This window comes from Neoarius graeffei, chromosome 11, assembly GCF_027579695.1.
Source record: "Neoarius graeffei isolate fNeoGra1 chromosome 11, fNeoGra1.pri, whole genome shotgun sequence".
NCBI classification, from domain to species: domain Eukaryota; kingdom Metazoa; phylum Chordata; class Actinopteri; order Siluriformes; family Ariidae; genus Neoarius; species Neoarius graeffei.
The window spans coordinates 30,901,971-30,919,603 of NC_083579.1; the positions used below are offsets into that span (position 1 = coordinate 30,901,971).

General features: G+C 44.3%; 1 protein-coding gene across 1 annotated transcript in view; it reads right to left on the reverse strand.

Moving 5' to 3' along the window:
- setd3 (SET domain containing 3, actin histidine methyltransferase) overlaps positions 1-17,633 on the reverse strand; it is an 88,787-nt gene that overhangs the window by 54,122 nt on the left and 17,032 nt on the right. The window contains 1 exon segment of the mRNA XM_060933709.1: positions 11,076-11,332. Coding sequence (XP_060789692.1) covers positions 11,076-11,332 — 257 coding nt within the window.

Consider the following 17,633-nt stretch of genomic DNA (forward strand, 5'->3'; position numbering starts at 1 on the left):
TGAGATCACCGCATCGTTTAAGCTTAAAAAAAAAAAAAAAGCCAAATCCTCGCTCGTTAAACAGACCAATAGGTGTAAATATTTTCCCCTTCAGTTTTCAGGCTGCCAGCTAATGGATTAATGTGCCATGAATCACCCTGAACGTCTGACTATGGGGAAAAGCTAATGACAAATTACTGTATGTTTAATTAGATTGGCTCGTGCAGGATCAGGATGCACGCGCACACACACACACAAAAGCTCAAGTCACTGAATTACTCACCTGAACTTCTACTGTAAATATCATCCATAAAACGAACACATAATAAACAGCTGTTCTGTGCATCAGCACACCTCCATTTCCTGTTATCGCACAGTTTCATCCTGAACATTGCAAGTTTTATTTCTGGTCGAAAGTTGCATGGGTTTTAAAAATCATAACCACAGACTCATTTCTCGAAACACAAGCAGTTTGTATTAAAGCTCAGTGTTAATATGAGTACGGAGTGACACTAACGCGAGTCAGAGTGAAACCTGTGGGGCTTCTGCTTCATCACAGCACATTATTAAATTCATTAAATTAAAAAAAAAGTGATTAAGAAATTAAACAAACCAATTGCACGTAGAAACCAGTTTAAAAAAAAAAGATAAGCCTAAACAAGAACTTCAAGCTGATTATACAAGTAAAAATAAACCCTTTCCTTCATAATCCTCTATATAATGAAATCCCAGGTTCAGAAATCATCAACACAAAAACAAATCGTTCTTAAATCTTACTACACGAGCGAGGAAGTCGTTATCCTGACATCGATTATGAAACGCTCTTAAACCAGTGTGATGGATGGAGGACTGGGGCTCCAGGGACAGTTGAAGTGTATTAGGGATTAAATATTGCCCCCTGCTGGACCCAGGCTGCTACTGCACCTCATGAGTTTCTCAGAGCCTCTGGAATCGGGTGAGAGACGACACTATGGAGTTCATTTGCCCGTCTATGGAAGTGCTGCCAAGAGCTAGACACCTTAAAAACCCACATTTCAAGAGCTGATCACGGAGCTGATCCTGAACAACGGCCCGTTTCTACAGTACAGGAACGTTCGGCACTAATTTTACTTTTTCTCCATTTCGGCCACACAAAAGATTATATATTACCGTAGGAGGTACACTGCCTGGAATAAAATAACTTCTCAACTTGCACAAATATTTAGATTGAATTTCTCAAAAAAAAAAAAAAAAAATTTCATTGTGTAGAAAAAAAAATTATACAGATTTCAAACAGGGCGGCACGGTGGTGTAGTGGTTAGCGCTGTCGCCTCACAGCAAGAAGGTCTTGGGTTCGAGCCCCATGGCCGGCGAGGGCCTTTCTGTGCGGAGTTTGCATGTTCTCCCCGTGTCCGCGTGGGTTTCCTCCGGGTGCTCCGGTTTCCCCCACAGTCCAAAGACATGCAGGTTAGGTTAACTGGTGACTCTAAATTGAGCGTAGGTGTGAATGTGAGTGTGAATGGTTGTCTGTGTCTATGTGTCAGCCCTGTGATGACCTGGCGACTTGTCCAGGGTGTACCCCGCCTTTCGCCCGTAGTCAGCTGGGATAGGCTCCAGCTTGCCTGCGACCCTGTAGAAGGATAAAGCGGCTAGAGATAATGAGATGAGATTTCAAACATACGAAAAAGGTACTCTTATTGCAGAGATTTTTAACCTCGTCAACTTATCAGCAAGAGATTTTTTTAAATTTTGGGGACGGGACCCACACACACTTCGGCGGCGTCCAAAATCGCTCACTCCTCCCTACTCGCTATCTAGGGAATTCTATATCGAGAGCTCATCTCATCTCATTATCTCTAGCTGCTTTATCCTTCTACAGGGTCGCAGGCAAGCTGGAGCCTATCCCAGCTGACTACGGGCGAAAGGCGGGGTACACCCTGGACAAGTCGCCAGGTCATCACAGGGCTGACACATAGACACAGACAACCATTCACACTCACATTCACACCTACGGTCAATTTAGAGTCACCAGTTAACCTAACCTGCATGTCTTTGGACTGTGGGAGAAACCGGAGCACCCAGAGGAAACCCACGCGGACACGGGGAGAACATGCAAACTCCGCACAGAAAGGCCCTCGCCGGCCACGGGGCTCGAGCCCAGGACTTTCTTGCTGTGAGGCGACAGCGCTAACCACTACACCACCGTGCCGCCTATATCGAGAGCTCATTGGTAAAATGGGAAAAGAAAAATAAACAAAATACCCCCTACTTTCGGACACTACTCTGCCATGCCGTTATTTACGTCATTATTGTCACACAATTAAAACGTGCCAGATCAGTCGGCTGGTGGGGTTTCAAAATAAAACGCATGCATGGATTTGTGTCATAAATCCATATTATGCTGAGCGTATTTCCCACATTGCAGCAGACAAAGTACTTTGTGTTGAATATCTTTCAGTTCTTTTAAATCAAAGGCTGAATCCTTTCTTCTTCTTCGCTGCTGCCTTTTATTAAATCAAATGAGGCTTTTGATCAATTCCTCGCTCTGCACTGTAACTTTTATTCTTGCATTTTATCCATTTTAGCTTTTTTCTATTCTCCTACTCTTTTTAATTGTACCCGAATGTGCGTTTATAAAGGTGTTTCTTCCTCTGTCCATTCACCCCAACACACTTTTCTTTCAGCGTGACCACAATGCATGATGGTATATATTGCTTGGTTAGTGCCCATCGGTTGTACACTACTTTACATGGTGCATCATGGGATACTATGAGTCCACTATATAGGGTGTAATAATTCTCAGTATACATTCAGACAGCACTACGAAATGGCGAATTCACCATATAGTCCGCTATATTGTGAGTAGTGAGCGATTTTGAACACAGCGTTCATCTCTTAAACTGCATATCCTGGACCAATTTTTTTTTTTTTTTAATATGAAAGTATGTCCCTTTACACACTCATCCAGAAGGGTAATTTTGCACAAGGCCATCTGTCTACAGCAGAAAGAAAAAAAAAAAAAAAAAAGTGTCTGGAAAAATCCCAAGGGAGTCTGGAGCCAGATTCGTGACGTCACCTGCGGAAGCGCCAGCAGGCTGCACGAGCTTTGCATGGTTTCAGTGCACAGCCTGTGTAGACCAAGCGCTCCCATTTCTCTCATATGCCCCTTTTCCACCAAAGCAGTTCCAGGGCTGGTTCGGGGCCAGTGCTTAGTTTGGAACCGGGTTTTCTGTTTCCACTGACAAAGAACTGGCTCTGGGGCCAGAAAAACCGGTTCCAGGCTAGCACCAACTCTCTGCTGGGCCAGAGGAAAGAACCGCTTACGTCAGCGGGGGGGCGGAGTTGTTAAGACCAACAACAATAACAAGACCGCGAAAGCTCGCCATTTTTAAGCGACGAGAAGCCGCAGCTGTACAAACGTGAAGTCATCCATTATTATTATTATTATTATTATTATTGTTGTTGCTTCCGCGTTGGTTTTGTTGTATTGTTGTTGTCTTCTTCCGCGTTGTTTTTGCTTTGATATTCGCGCCAAGGTTTATGGAAACGTAGCGCCGTAACTGATGTATACAGCGACGTAATGACGTGGCTCCACTTAGCACCGCGAGCTATGGAAAAGCAAACTGGTTCTCAGCTGGCTCGCGAGTTGAACGAGTTGTGAACCAGCACCAGCCCCAAACCAGCCCTGGAACTGATTTGGTGGAAAAGGGGTAACTGTCCGGTCTTTTGGAAAACGATGAGTACTTACCTCATCGTGAATTTACCCATGATATGCACTTTAATATGGTGGAACAAGGGTTTTTTTTAAAAAAAGAAAGAAGGGGACCCCTGCCTGGTCACCTGGATCTCCAGCTACCTCACCGACAGGCCGCAGTACGTCAGGCTGAAGGACGTCATGTCGGACACTGATTAGCAGCACCGGAGCACCCCAGGGCACGGTGCTGGCCCCTCTTCTCTTCACCCTGTACACCGTGGACTTCTGCTACAACTCGGAGCTGTGCCACGTTCAGAAGTTCCCCGATGACACAGCCATCGTTGGGTGTATCAGTGATGACAGAGAGGAGGAGTATAGGAGCCTGGTGAGGGACTTTGCCGCATGGTGCAACAGGAACCATCTGCAGCTCAACACCTTGAAGACCAAGGAGCTGGTCATTGACTTTGGGAGATCCAGACCAAGGTCACGACCAGTTCTGATCGAGGGAGTCGAGGTGAAGGCTGTGGATTCCTACAAGTACCTCGGGCTGTGGCTGGACAGCAAGCTGGATTGGACTTGCAACACCAACCACCTGTACAGGAAGGGACAGAGCAGGCTGTGGTCCTTTAACATCTGCAGGAAACTCCTGTGGATGTCCCATCAGTCTGTGGTCGCCTAACATCTGCAGGAAACTCCTGTGGATGTTTTATCAGTCTGTGGTCGCCAGTGTCCTGTTTTACACTGTGGTGTGCTGGGGGAGCAGCACATCCAAGGAGGACACATCCAGGCTGGACAAAATGATCAGGCTCTGTGGTCAGCATGAAGCTGGACTCTCTGGTGATGGTGGCAGAGAAGAGGTCTATGGACAAACTACTGAACATCATGGACGATGCCAGTCACCCTCTGCACACCGTCATCAGCAACCAGAGGAGCCTGTTCAGTGACAGAATGCTCCTTCCCAAGTGCAGGACGAACAGACTCAAAAACCCCTTTGTCCCTCACGCCATCAGACTGTACAACTCCTCTCTGGGGGGGGAGGAGGGGTAACAGGAGGACAGAGGACGGGAAGGAGCAGTAGCCTAGCCTAACAATAAGCAATACTGGACAATGTGCAATACCTCTCCTGCTGGACTTCTCATATTTGTACATGTAAATACTTAATTTATCTACAAGTAATCCATTTATCCTGTAATGATGCTGCTGGAATTTCATTTCCCTGAGGGAACCCACCCAAAGGGATCAATAAAGTTCTAACCCAAAAAAAACGTGCCATGTCAGCACCGGATCGCTCAGTCATGGTAAGAACTTTTCTAAAAGATACATTACAGTGACTTTATAAATAAATAACTAAAATGAGCCATTTTAAAAACGCATGTGACAAACGAACACTTTGTGGTGGTGCTTTCTTAAAAAGCAAACATCTAAAGCAGACCTGGGCATTTTACGGCCCGCGGGCCGCATCCGGCCCTTTGGTTCATTCTGACCGGCCCGCGTAAGGTTAATTAGAAATTACAAAATAAACGCATTTTCTAATTTTACCTCATGCATGGACTGAATGTGCATTGCTTTTATTTTGAAGTTGTGTTCAACAAAAACGCAATGCGCGCGACATGAATATGACATGAAATCCCACGAAACCTAATCCCGTGATAACTACTTCCGTAATTTGTCCAGACCAACCAAACTTGTACGTCATCCTTCAAACGGTCCAGCCAATCAATCACATAGTGTGACGTCACCAGCAGGCGCCGGAGCCCGAGCCGATCTGTAGATCTGATACCTACACCGAATCGACTGATGATCATCTGTCAGCTGTGCTTCGCATCTCCACCTCAGACATTCAACCTGACTCTGATGCACTCGTTAAAGACCAACAGAGACTAGATTTCTCTCACTGAACAAATAAACACCAAATGAGGTGATTAAACTACAAATGTGGGCATCATTATTATACAGGGGTGATAGCGTTCCGGCGCCGCGCCGGATTTCCGGCGTACCGTGGCTGGGGGGAAAAAAAAAAAAAAAATCTAGTTCGCCCATTGTCCTGTGTCATTCTGAGATGCGCAGATAGACAGTAAAGGGAATTCCGAATTCCCTTTACTGTCTATCTGCGCATCTCAGAATGACACAGGACAATGGGCGAACTAGATTTTTTTTTTTCCCCCCCAGACATGGTATGCCGGAAATCCGGCGCGGCACGCTATCACCTCTGTATTATAATATGATGTATCTTGCTTGATATTTGGAGTAGAAAGACAATATTGTGATGTCTTTATTGTGTTTTGGGGTGAATGTGACTGAAAAAAAAAAAAAAAAACCTGGTACAAACGTTCATATTTTGTTAACCATTGTTTTGGGAAATTCGATTGAATGACATTTTTTGTAAGGCAACCTCGTTTTTTCCCCATACTCTTACCAGTCTTAGCAGCTTGTAAAAACAAATGTTATTTATTGCTTTATATAAAGAAATACAATTAATATTATGCAGAATTTAGTTCAGCCTTATGGTCCGGCCCTCCACAAAATTTTCTGTTTCTCATGTGGCCCCATGGAAAAAATAATTGCCCACCCCTGCTCTAAAGTATCTTGAGAGTAAAAATGTTCTCTTGTGACGTTTAGACCATGACAGCAAACATACTTGATTGTCACCAATGTCTTACAAAAAATGGCATGCTGGTGCTTCTTATATGGTGGTTGGTTAGTAAATAAATAAACCAAATAAATAGGCTAAAACTCCAAAGGTCTCGCTGGTCCCTCCTTAGTTCTTCTTTAACATGCTTTGGAACAGGCGTCCAAAATTGGCACCGTTATCACGTCTATACTAATTTTTATTTATTTAAAGGAAGGAGTCTCCAGTGTCCGCATGCTGTAAACGGTCAAAGGTAAAGCTCCGACTTTGGCGAGAGGCAAAACGTGACGATTATAGCTGCGTGTTCAACGTTAAATGTAGCTAGAAATGGATAAATTGTATGAATGTGTCCATCTTTAGCTAATAAAAATTGCAGACAGCTGTGGTTTCAGAAGAAGAAAAAAAAAAAACCCAAACACTTCAGGACATGCCGTTACTGAAAAACCATCAACCGTGACTCTGCTTCACCACACCACCCTGTTACTGATTACTTTCCTCCATCATGACGACACAAACGAGTAATAGACTGGTACCAAAATCCAGAATTGTGACACCCAAAGGCATTTTTGAGACAAAGTCGGCAAACAGTCGTAGTTTGTCAATTTGGGTGTGCCGAATTCAAATCCGCAATATGCCGAGCTCTATATCTGACCTCTGTTGACCTCTAGAGGTCATTGAACTTTGGGCCTGTAAACGTCTCAGCTGAACCCAGTTTCTCAGCTTTCTAAGGAATGAAATGTACTAAAATGATTAATGAAGTTAGCAAAAGGCCTTGTTTGTTAAATGTTTGGGTGTTGAATTCATTTTTCATTTGTAAAACGACACATGACCTCTGATAACCTCAAGGTCATTAAACTTGGCCTATGGAGCACTTGCATGTGACGTCACAGCCGATCCAGATTGTGACAGACGCTATCTTGTCGGTCAAACGCCATATTCCGCCTTCTACTTCTGCTTTTACTTCTACCTTTTCTTCTGGAAAACCCTACTATATACAATTCTACTACAACGGCTGCGGCTACAAGCTCTCCTTACCTGTGCACGGTTTTTATGTTTTTTGTGTGTATTTTTGCGTGTTGTTCGTCTGTACCGGACTTCAATATCCACTACAACCGTATGGACTTACTGGACATTGGTTTCCAGCAGAAAATGACAGTTTGTAGCGATTTCCATCACATGCACAACATTCCGGACGAGATAGCAAGACCAGCGGGGTCTCCGTGGATTGTTATCGGAGGCAAAGCGAAGGAGGCGGCGTCGGGAGCGGAAGCAAAAGCAAGGCTGCAGGCAGAGCCGGCCTGTTGACTAAGCTCAGAAAACAGCCACTCAAATCTCCACTACTAAGCCTCTACCTCTCCAATGCCAGATCCAGGTAAACAAGACGGACGATTTGGAATTACAGCTGGAATTACCTTATTCTATAATCGGCTGGTCAGTGCTATACTCAATACTTAAGTGACTTACCCGTCCAATGAGGATTCTTGTCTACAAGATGCCACATCTGAGTCGCTGACAAATCCTGAATTTCTGTAAAGATAACTGTCCAGAGATTTATAAGCACGCAGTGCTTCACCACTGAACAGCGAGGGAAAGTTAATGAGGTAATTAAACACGTCTGGGTATTCCGCTGGCAGTTCAAAATCCGGTCGTGAAAACTCCGTCCGGAAAGCCATAAGGGTCACTAATCTGTAGATCGTTTATTTTAGACATATATCTAGTTATCTGTTCAATAGAAAAATGAGCCATGTAGTCCGTCGGTTGAAACTGATCCATTCTGTACACGAGTGCAGCAGTATTCAGCGGTGTTTTTGACCGACAAGATGGCGGTTGTGTACTTTCCGGTCACGTGACTGCAAGATCTCTATAGGCCTATGCATTTAATGGCATTTTTAAACTGACTTTACTCCCCCAAAAAGAATATGAAAAGACAAAAAACAAATAGAAAGGAACAAATACAACATTAAATGCCAGTCTATGTACATGTGACTTACTTTTCACAATGAGAATGCCTAGGCGATCACCTTACATAACATTGCATTACATTTAGCGGTTATTGTTTATACAAAGCTACTGAAAAAAGGACAGATTCAGCAGCATACAAAATGTGGGGGCATACAGGGTATACAGGTTAATCAGGGTTAGTGTATGAGGTTTTTTTTTCTTTGTTTTAAACGGGGTAAAGCCTTTACAAAAAAAAAAACAAACAAACCAAAAAAAAAAAAAAACCTCATATATTAACCCTGATTAAGCTGTATACCCTGTATGCCCCCACATTTTGTATGCTGCTGAATCTGTCCTTTTTTCAGTAGCTTTGTATAAACAATAACCGCTAAATGTAATGCAATGTTATGTAAGGTGATCGCCTAGGCATTCTCATTGTGAAAAGTAAGTCACATGGACTGGCATTTAATGTTGTATTTGTTCCTTTCTATTTGTTTTTTGTCTGTTCATATTCTTTTTGGGGGAGTAAAGTCAGTTTAAAAATGCCGTTAAATGCATAGGCCTATAGAGTGCTCCGAGATGATGCTAAAAATAGTAACCATGCGGTCTGCGCGGCCATCTTGGAAGTCACTCGCTCTAGAGCGCGCATAGAGTACACATCATAGAGTAAACATTCACCGATTCGTTTCCGCGTTAGAGGGCTTAGAAGCTTGGATTTTAAGAATTTAGACATCTGAAGTGATGGAGCACTACTGTGAAAGTTTGGATAAGCAGGCACGGGAGCGTTATGCTGAGAAGGTACGTTTCATTGGGAATGTAGATCCATACACTGTTAGTGAGAAGGAATGGAAAGCTGACCCCAGCTTGTTGCCGCATAATTATCAATTATTTTTAGTCAGTGAATAAAATGTAGGCCTGGTATGTAACTTGTACTAACAGCATGTGTACATAAACATTACTAGGCCTAGATCTTAAATGCCATTTGATGCAACAATGCACTGCAGTAGACATATGCTACCTAATGTGACAAATATATCCATTAATCATTGCTGAAAGGACATAGAAAAGATAAGTTTGTATCACATTTATTTTAGTAACTATGAAATTCAAGACAATATTAACCTACCTGTCACAAAGTGATCAGAACAAATCCGGATACAGTCTAGTCCTAAATTTGATCGGTTGATGGCAGCCAGCCACTGTCGTCTCCTCCGCTCGCTTTCCTCCTGTGCTGCAATTCCCTGGTTAGTCACGACTTTAGGGAGTCTGTGGAAGCTTTTGCCACCCTTTTCCCCCCGGCTACTACAGCCAACAATGACGCACGTATTCGGCATTTTGCTTCGCTGAGCAACAATGCACTGACACAGCGACGTTTGACTTCCAATATGGCCGCCGCTGGGTTCGCGCTGATCTCGAAGCACTCTATCGAGGTATTTCACCCACGTGACCAAGTCATGTGATGCTGCCATTTTGGACGTCACGGCTCGAATCAGTTTGAATGCGACAAACGAAAAACATAAAAGAAAAAGTAGCGAGATGCAGAAAACACCTTCACTATCCAGCGACGTAGGGCATTTACAGGGTGAGCAGAGGGAGAGGTATTTGCAAAAATTGAGGTTAGCAGGCTTAGAGAACGACGTTTACCTGCTTCCACCAGGATTGTTCACTGACGTACGGAAGTACACGAAGCCCTCGTCTTTACCTGACTTCGGCCCACATGATCTGTATACCTATGTCGTTAAAAACCCATCGCCATACACAGGTATTGATCTGAAAGCATATAAGAGTTTGGATGCCTACAAATATTTTGTGTCAGGCTGGGTAACATGCCTACATCAGCGGGTCGTCCCTGGAGCCGGTGGCCGCCATCTTATTACAGCTAAGGTTTGTTCACATTTTCATTTACTTTCGGTCCTCAGGATAAACAAAATGTTATTAAATGTCACTGAAATAACTTCTTAGTCTGTTGAGACATGGCCCGTTATAAATTTACTGTTACCAGGCAATGACCAAGAACTGTATTATTAGGGTCGGTGTAGTTGTAGCAGTGCACTAGCAGCTAGCTGTTAGCACTAGCTAATGTCAACAACAGTAGCTGGTATGTTACTGTAGCAATGTTTACATTCAGTCATTTGGATAACTGTTAAAACCTTTCAGTCTCAAGTTTTTCCTTTACCGGATTTACTAGTTTACTGAGCTAGTGCGCTCGGGCAAGCTGGGAGCTAGCGCGCGCTAGCTCCCCGGCGGCCGGCTGGCTCAGTAAACTAGTAAATCCAGTAAAGGAAAAACTTGAGACTGAAAGGTTTTAACAGTTATCCAAATGACTGAATGTAAACATTGCTACAGTAACATACTAGCTACTGTTGTTGACATTAGCTAGCTTGACGTTCAAAATGGCGGACACCGGGGCGTCACGTGACCCTGTGACGTCAGGTGAAATACCTCAATAGGCCAAGTTTAATGACCTTGAGGTTATCAGAGGTCATATGTCGTTTTACAAATGAAAAATGAATTCAGCACCCAAACATTTAACAAACAAGGCCATTTGCTAACTTCATTAATCATTTTAGTACATTTCATTCCTTAGAAAGCTGAGAAACTGGGTTCAGCTGAGACGTGTACAGGCCCAAAGTTCAACGACCTCTAGAGGTCAACAGAGGTCAGATAGAGCTCGGCATATTGTGGATTTGAATTCGGCACACCCAAATTGACAAAATAAGACTGTTTGCCGACTGTCTCAAAAATGCTTTTAACTCTTTAAATAAGCACTTTTTTGAATTTTGGTACCAGTCTAGAAGGACATTTCGTTCAGACACAGTGCTGTGCAGAAAGCGAGACAAGCTAGGCACTCACATGGATGACTTTGTAGAAGTAGGCGTACTGTCGCGCCGTGTTCTTGTACTGGCTCAGGACGTCCTGAATGGCCTGAGTGGCCAGCAGGTGGCGTACCTCCTCCTCCTCGAAGTATAGAGGCGTGTCGTAGTGAGTGGGCAGGGTTTTGATGTAGGGCAGCCAGGGCGACTCTGGGTTCGCCCTCTCGCACAGCAGGTGCAGGGCCAGAGTCACGTTGCCCATGGCCTGCAGGATCCGGTCCTGACTGTACAGCAGACCTGAGGGGACACGAACCACAGCACTTCAGGAAATTTACACCAGTTAAAGAGCAACAACTCGGTCTCAGGGTCGTGTACGGCTTCACCACACACACACACATTTAATAAACCTATGTTTTGTTAAGGAAGCATTTCTGTAACGTTGATGAGTTTCCACTTTGTTAGCGCTGCAACATGGCGGCCAATCGCTTCGTCACCGTAAGTGAGGAAGAATTACAGATCATGAAAGAAAATGCTGATCCTAAAAGCACTAAAGATGCTACGAGGTTTGGTCTAAAACTATTCAAAAGGTAAGGCGAGACTGTTTTTTAATTTCAAAACAAAGTACAGTGGTATGCAAAAGTTTGGGCACCCCTGGTCAAAATTACTGCTACTGTGAACAGTTAAGCAAGTTGAAGATGAAATGAACTCCAAAAGGCATAAAGATGAGAAACACTAACATTTTAAGCAATATCGGTGTATTATTTTGGTTTTGTACAATTTTAGAGTTGAAAAAAAAAAAAGGAAAGGAGTAACTTGCGAAAGTATGGGAACCCTAGGAGATTTGAGCACGCCGATCACTTTGACCAAGGTCTCGGACCTTAATTAGTTTGTTAGGGTTACGGCTTGTTCACACTCATCGTTAGGAAAGGCCAGGTGATGCAAATTTCAAAGCTTTATAAAAATACCCAGGCTCCTCTAACCTAGTCGCAAAAATCAGCAGCCATGGGTTCTTCCAAGCAGCTTCCTACCACTCTGAAAATGGTTGAGGCCCACAAAGCAGGAGAAGGCTACAAGAAGAAGAGAACAAAACGTTTCCAGGTTGCCGTTTCCTCAGTCCGAAATGTAAATTAAGAAACGGCAGTTAACAGGAACAGTGGAGGTCAAGATAAAGTCTGGAAGACCAGGAAAAACTTCAGAGAGCGCTGCTCGTAGGATTGCTAGAAAGGCAAATCGGAACCCCCGCTTGACTGCAAAAGACCTTCAGGAAGATGGCCTTCATGGAAGAGTCATCAAAAGAAAACCTCTCCAGAGTCCTCACCACAAAATTCAGCATCAGAAGTTTGCAAAAGAACATCTAAACAAACCTGATGCATTTTGGAAACAAGTCCTGTGGACTGAGGAGGTTAAAATGGAACTCTTTGGCAGCAACAAGCAAAGGTATGTTTGGAGGGAAAAAAAGGGCACAGAACTTTTCATGAAAAGAACACCTCTCCAAACGTTAAGCATGGGGGTGGATCCATTATGCTTCGGGGTTGTTAGAGATGAAAGTGGAGCAAAGAAAAAAACCCTGAACTTTTGAAAGTCAAACTAAGATGGAGGGGCTACGTCCCCCGAAAATATTTTAATAACATAACACGCAAAACCCTGCATTCTAGTGCATTTTAGTACTTATTTTCACTAAAACAAGTTACAACTTTTAAGGCTTTTTCTTTCATGTACATTAATGATTAACGTCAAAAATATCAAATTTGATTCCCCTAGTTAATGAGTAATTTTCAAGAGTACATTTAGAAAACGCGGTGATTTTCCTGCTACACAGTTCATTACTTTGGGGGGAAAAAAAAAAATAAATAAAAAAATAAATCACAGTTGAAGGTAAACTCAGCAAAATCCCAAAACAGTGCTGTTAAAAAGTAAAGGTCTGTTAGAGTTTCTAAAGCTTTCAGGTTTCAACGTTGGGGACGTTGAGCCTCGTTTATCAATCTTTTAGTAGAGTTGTGCGTTTGCAGAAGCTAAAGTGAACTAAACATTTCCAATTCATATTTATGCGAGTTGAAGCCAATTGTTTACATTAGTTCGTATCGTCTGTAAATTTAAACACACCAATGAATACCACATTTCTCATGTGAATCAGGGGCGTAGGGTGTGTGTGTGTCACACACTGACTGGCAGCCGGAGTACATTATTGCCACTTTTCCACTACCAACACAGCTGAGTTGGGCTGAGTCGTGCTGTGCTGAGTTGGGCTGAGTCGAGCTGAGCGGGGCTGTTGGAGTTGCATTTCGACTACAACCGCGCTGAACCGTGCTGGCTGGAAGTGGGTGGACACATTGGGCGGAGTTAGCGAAAGTGGGTGGACGTCACGTGATGTCGTTAGGCGGCGCAAACAGTGACATCAGTGATCTTTTAAGCGGTAGTCTCACGACCCGGATAGTAAACAATAAACATGGAGGACATGGAGTCGTTAGTGTTGCTGGTCTTGGTGCTGTGGCTTGTTGTCACCGACAACGCCAACAGATACTGGCAAGAGCGTATAGATGAGGCGAGGCGCATAAGGCTTCAGAAATTCTCATAATTCGTAATTATTCTTCTTCTGGGTTTACAGTGTTTACAGATCCCAGCGTGCTCGCGGGGCGTGTGAGGACACTCCTCCTCACCAATCAGTGCACAGGGGAGTGTCTCCTCACGCCCCTAGCCCCACTTGGCTCGGTTGGGCTCGCTTCAGCCCTACTCCAAAACCGTGCGAGTTTTGGGTGCTGAGTAAGGCTGAAGTGAGCTGAGTCGTGCTGCTCTGAGGTAGTCGAAACGCGAGCCGTGTCGGGCTGAAGTGAGCTGAAAAAGGGTAGTGGAAAAGGGCCATTTGTAACACAAAATAAAATTACCATTGCTAGTTTTAGGCAGCTTAGAAACCGGCTCTTCCATTATTGCCGTTTCTTCCACATTTTCTTGATGTTGTGTTCTAGAAACAGCACTAAAACTTAGCTTCGAAACCACAAAAGGCAACTTTGATATGCTTACCTCTCTTCACGTCAAAAGAAGGAGGAAAGTCTCGCTTGTTTTGACATGGTGAATTATTAACACAGGAGGAAATGCTTGTAATTCGCAACTAAAAAGACTGCAGCTACACCGGCAGCTTGAACATGCTTTCTAGTGCGATTGTGTTGCGCGTGCGCAGAACGCTGTCAGTCCTGCGCGCCTTAGCTGGTGCACCTGAAGGCGCCCCTTGGGCGCGCCTAATGAGCTCCGGCACGCGCGCCGTTAACAACCACCACCTGTCTTTAATCAATGAACTATGTTTGGGCTATTTAAGGACTGCGCCCATGCAAGGACAATGCGAAGTATTACGCCGCGTCTACTGTAGGAACGCGAAAAATCCGAAAAATAAGTTTCTCCATTCGGAAAACTGGAGATTTTCAAGAGTTTTGTCAAATATCTGGATTTCCGGGTATTTTGTCATTAGTGGAAAAAACCCGGAGGAATTTTCATGAAAATCTGGAATTCTGGGAAAATCCGGAACACTTTCATGACTAGGTTGTGTTGCAGCCAATGGCACGGGGAACATTTCACGGGTAGAGGGAAGCATGGATTCAATGAAACTCCAGCAAATTCTGGAAGCGAACATAACCCATCTCATCTCATTATCTCTAGCCGCTTTATCCTGTTCTACAGGGTCGCAGGCAAGCTGGAGCCTATCCCAGCTGACTACGGGCGAAAGGCGGGGTACACCCTGGACAAGTCGCCAGGTCATCACAGGGCTGACACATAGACACAGACAACCATTCACACTCACATTCACACCTACGGTCAATTTAGAGTCACCAGTTAACCTAACCTGCATGTCTTTGGACTGTGGGGGAAACCGGAGCACCCGGAGGAAACCCACGCGGACACGGGGAGAACATGCAAACTCCACACAGAAAGGCCCTCGCCGGCCACGGGGCTCGAACCCGGACCTTCTTGCTGTGAGGCGACAGCGCTAACCACTACACCACCATGCCGCCCCGCAAACATAACCCCATCTGTAAAAAAGCTGAAGTTGAAGAGGATGGCTTCTACAAATGGATAAATGATCCTAACCGCACCTCAACATCCACAATAGACTACCTCAAGGGGTGCAAGCTGAAGGTTTTGCCCTGGCCCTCACAGGCCCCTGATCTGAACATCATTGAAAATCCGTGGATAGATCTCAAAAGAGCAGTGCATGCAAGACAGCCCAGGAATCTCTCAGAACTGGAAGCCTTTTGCAAGGACAAATGGATGAAAATTCCTCAAACAAGAACTGAAAGATTATTCACTGGCTACAAAACGTGTTTACAAGCTGTGATACTTGCCAAAGGAGGTGTTACTAGGTACTAACCATGCAGAGTGCCCAAACTTTTGCTTCAGGCTGTTTCACAGCAAGAAGGTCTGGGTTCGAGCCCCGTGGCCGGCGAGGGCCTTTCTGTGCAGAGTTTGCATGTTCTCCCCGTGTCCGCGTGGGTTTCCTCCGGGTGCTCCGGTTTCCCCCACAGTCCAAAGACATGCAGGTTAGGTTAACTGGTGACTCTAAATTGACCGTAGGTGTGAATGTGAATGGTTGTCTGTGTCTATCACTACGTTCACACTGCAAGGCTTAATGCTCAATTCCGAATTTTGTGAAATCCGATTTTTTTGTGAGGTCGTTCACATTAACAAATATATGCGACTTGTATGTGATCCTCAGTATGAACGAAAAGCGACCTAAAAGGTGTTCCGCATGCGCGTTGCAGGATACGACGACGTCACACGCAGTGAGCATGGCCAGTGTTTACGGAAGTAACCTAAAGTTTCCTGTGTATGACAGTAGCCAGCATGGAGTACCTGGCGATGATGCAGTTGTTGCTGCGACGGAGCCAGAACATGCACAATAGCCTGATGTTAAGGAGGAGGTTGAGAAGGAAGAGGGCAAGGGTTTTGGCTCAGGCGTTCTGCGGGGTAGCGACTGCAACCTCCGTTCAAAGGAACGTGTGGGTGCGGAGTCGCATTGATGTCATGCGCCATGTTGTTGTAACTTTTTTTGAGAGACCCGCCGCCTACTTCAGCGCAGAATAGTGACGTTTGTGGCTTGCTGATGACGTGCAAGTCGGATGAATGCGACCTGGCGGTTCAGACTGAAGTCGCATATAAAAAGATCGGATAGGAATCGGAATTAGGACCACATATCCAAACGGCCTGGGTCGGATTTGAAAAAAATCGGATCTGTCTCGTTCATATTGTCAATAAAAGATCGGATACAGGTCACATACGGGCAAAAAAAAAAAATCGGATTTGAGTCACTTCAGCCTGCAGTGTGAACGTAGTGTATGCGTCAGCCCTGTGATGACCTGGCGACTTGTCCAGGGTGTACCCCGCCTTTCGCCCGTAGTCAGCTGGGATAGGCTCCAGCTTGCCTGCGACCCTGTAGAACAGGATAAAGCGGCTACAGATAATGAGATGAGACTTGTGTATTTATACGAAAAACAATTATCTGCCTCAGACTCAGTGAATTAAATAATATTGGCTGGCTTTTTTTTTTTTCATAGTCTATCAGATCTATTCCATTCAGCTAGCACGATACTGAACGAGTCAAAGTCGAGTAGCTGAACGGAATATATCTGATCGACCATGAAAAAGCCATTATTATTCATACACGTTCCTTTTGGGTGTTCCATGCATCTCTCCCTTTCAAAATTCTCTCAAAACCTTCCGTATTTAACGAAGCAAACCTGGCGGCCATGTTCGTTCACAAATAGTCACAGCTGCTCACTAGCACGGAAAATTTTACGTCTCCGACGTCATGTCTTGACAACCATATTCAACGCTCTTTCTCCGTTGTGTAGAGTGATAAGCGATACGTGAATATCGCATGCTAGCAAACCAAAATGAATGAAATCCGCTAGAAGGGAATAGAACACGTTTTTATTCCATCGAAAAACGCATGCATGTATAAATCGTCAACGTTCACTTCCCCTTCAGTGAAGGACTTAAGCGTACCCATGGCTAAATTAAACCATTGGCAAATGTGGTGTAAAAGAAATCACTTCCTGTTAAAGGAAAATAATCAGCGTCAGGATACAGTGGCAAGTACGCGTTAAGAAAACGCATCGTCAGCAATTCTCCCCTGAAACATGTTAACGGTGTTTATATTGAAACACCTGCGGCGTGTTTAGTGATCGGTTGGAGCTGTATTTTCTTTATTCCCCTGAGAAGTTAGCGGTTGTGTTTTGCTCGGATGTGACGGAGCCACATTATTGCTAGCGCTGTTACAATGGTGTTCAATAACAATGTTTTCGACATCGCACTTGGTGGATAACGATCCGGTTCTCTCATTAACAGTGGGACTGTTCGCTCTGTCACGACCAGTGTTGGGCACGTTACTTTCAAAAAGTAATTAGTTATAGTTACTAGTTACTTTTCCCAAAAAGTAACTGAGTTAGTAACGGAGTTACTTTGTCATAAAAGTAACTAATTACCAGGGAAAGTAATTATTCCGTTACATTTTGTTCCCCCTCAAAAAAAAATCAAATTCAATTAGTGTAATCATAATAAAAGTGAATGTTAAATGTGTTTAATGACTGAAATGGACACTTAACAGAACCAG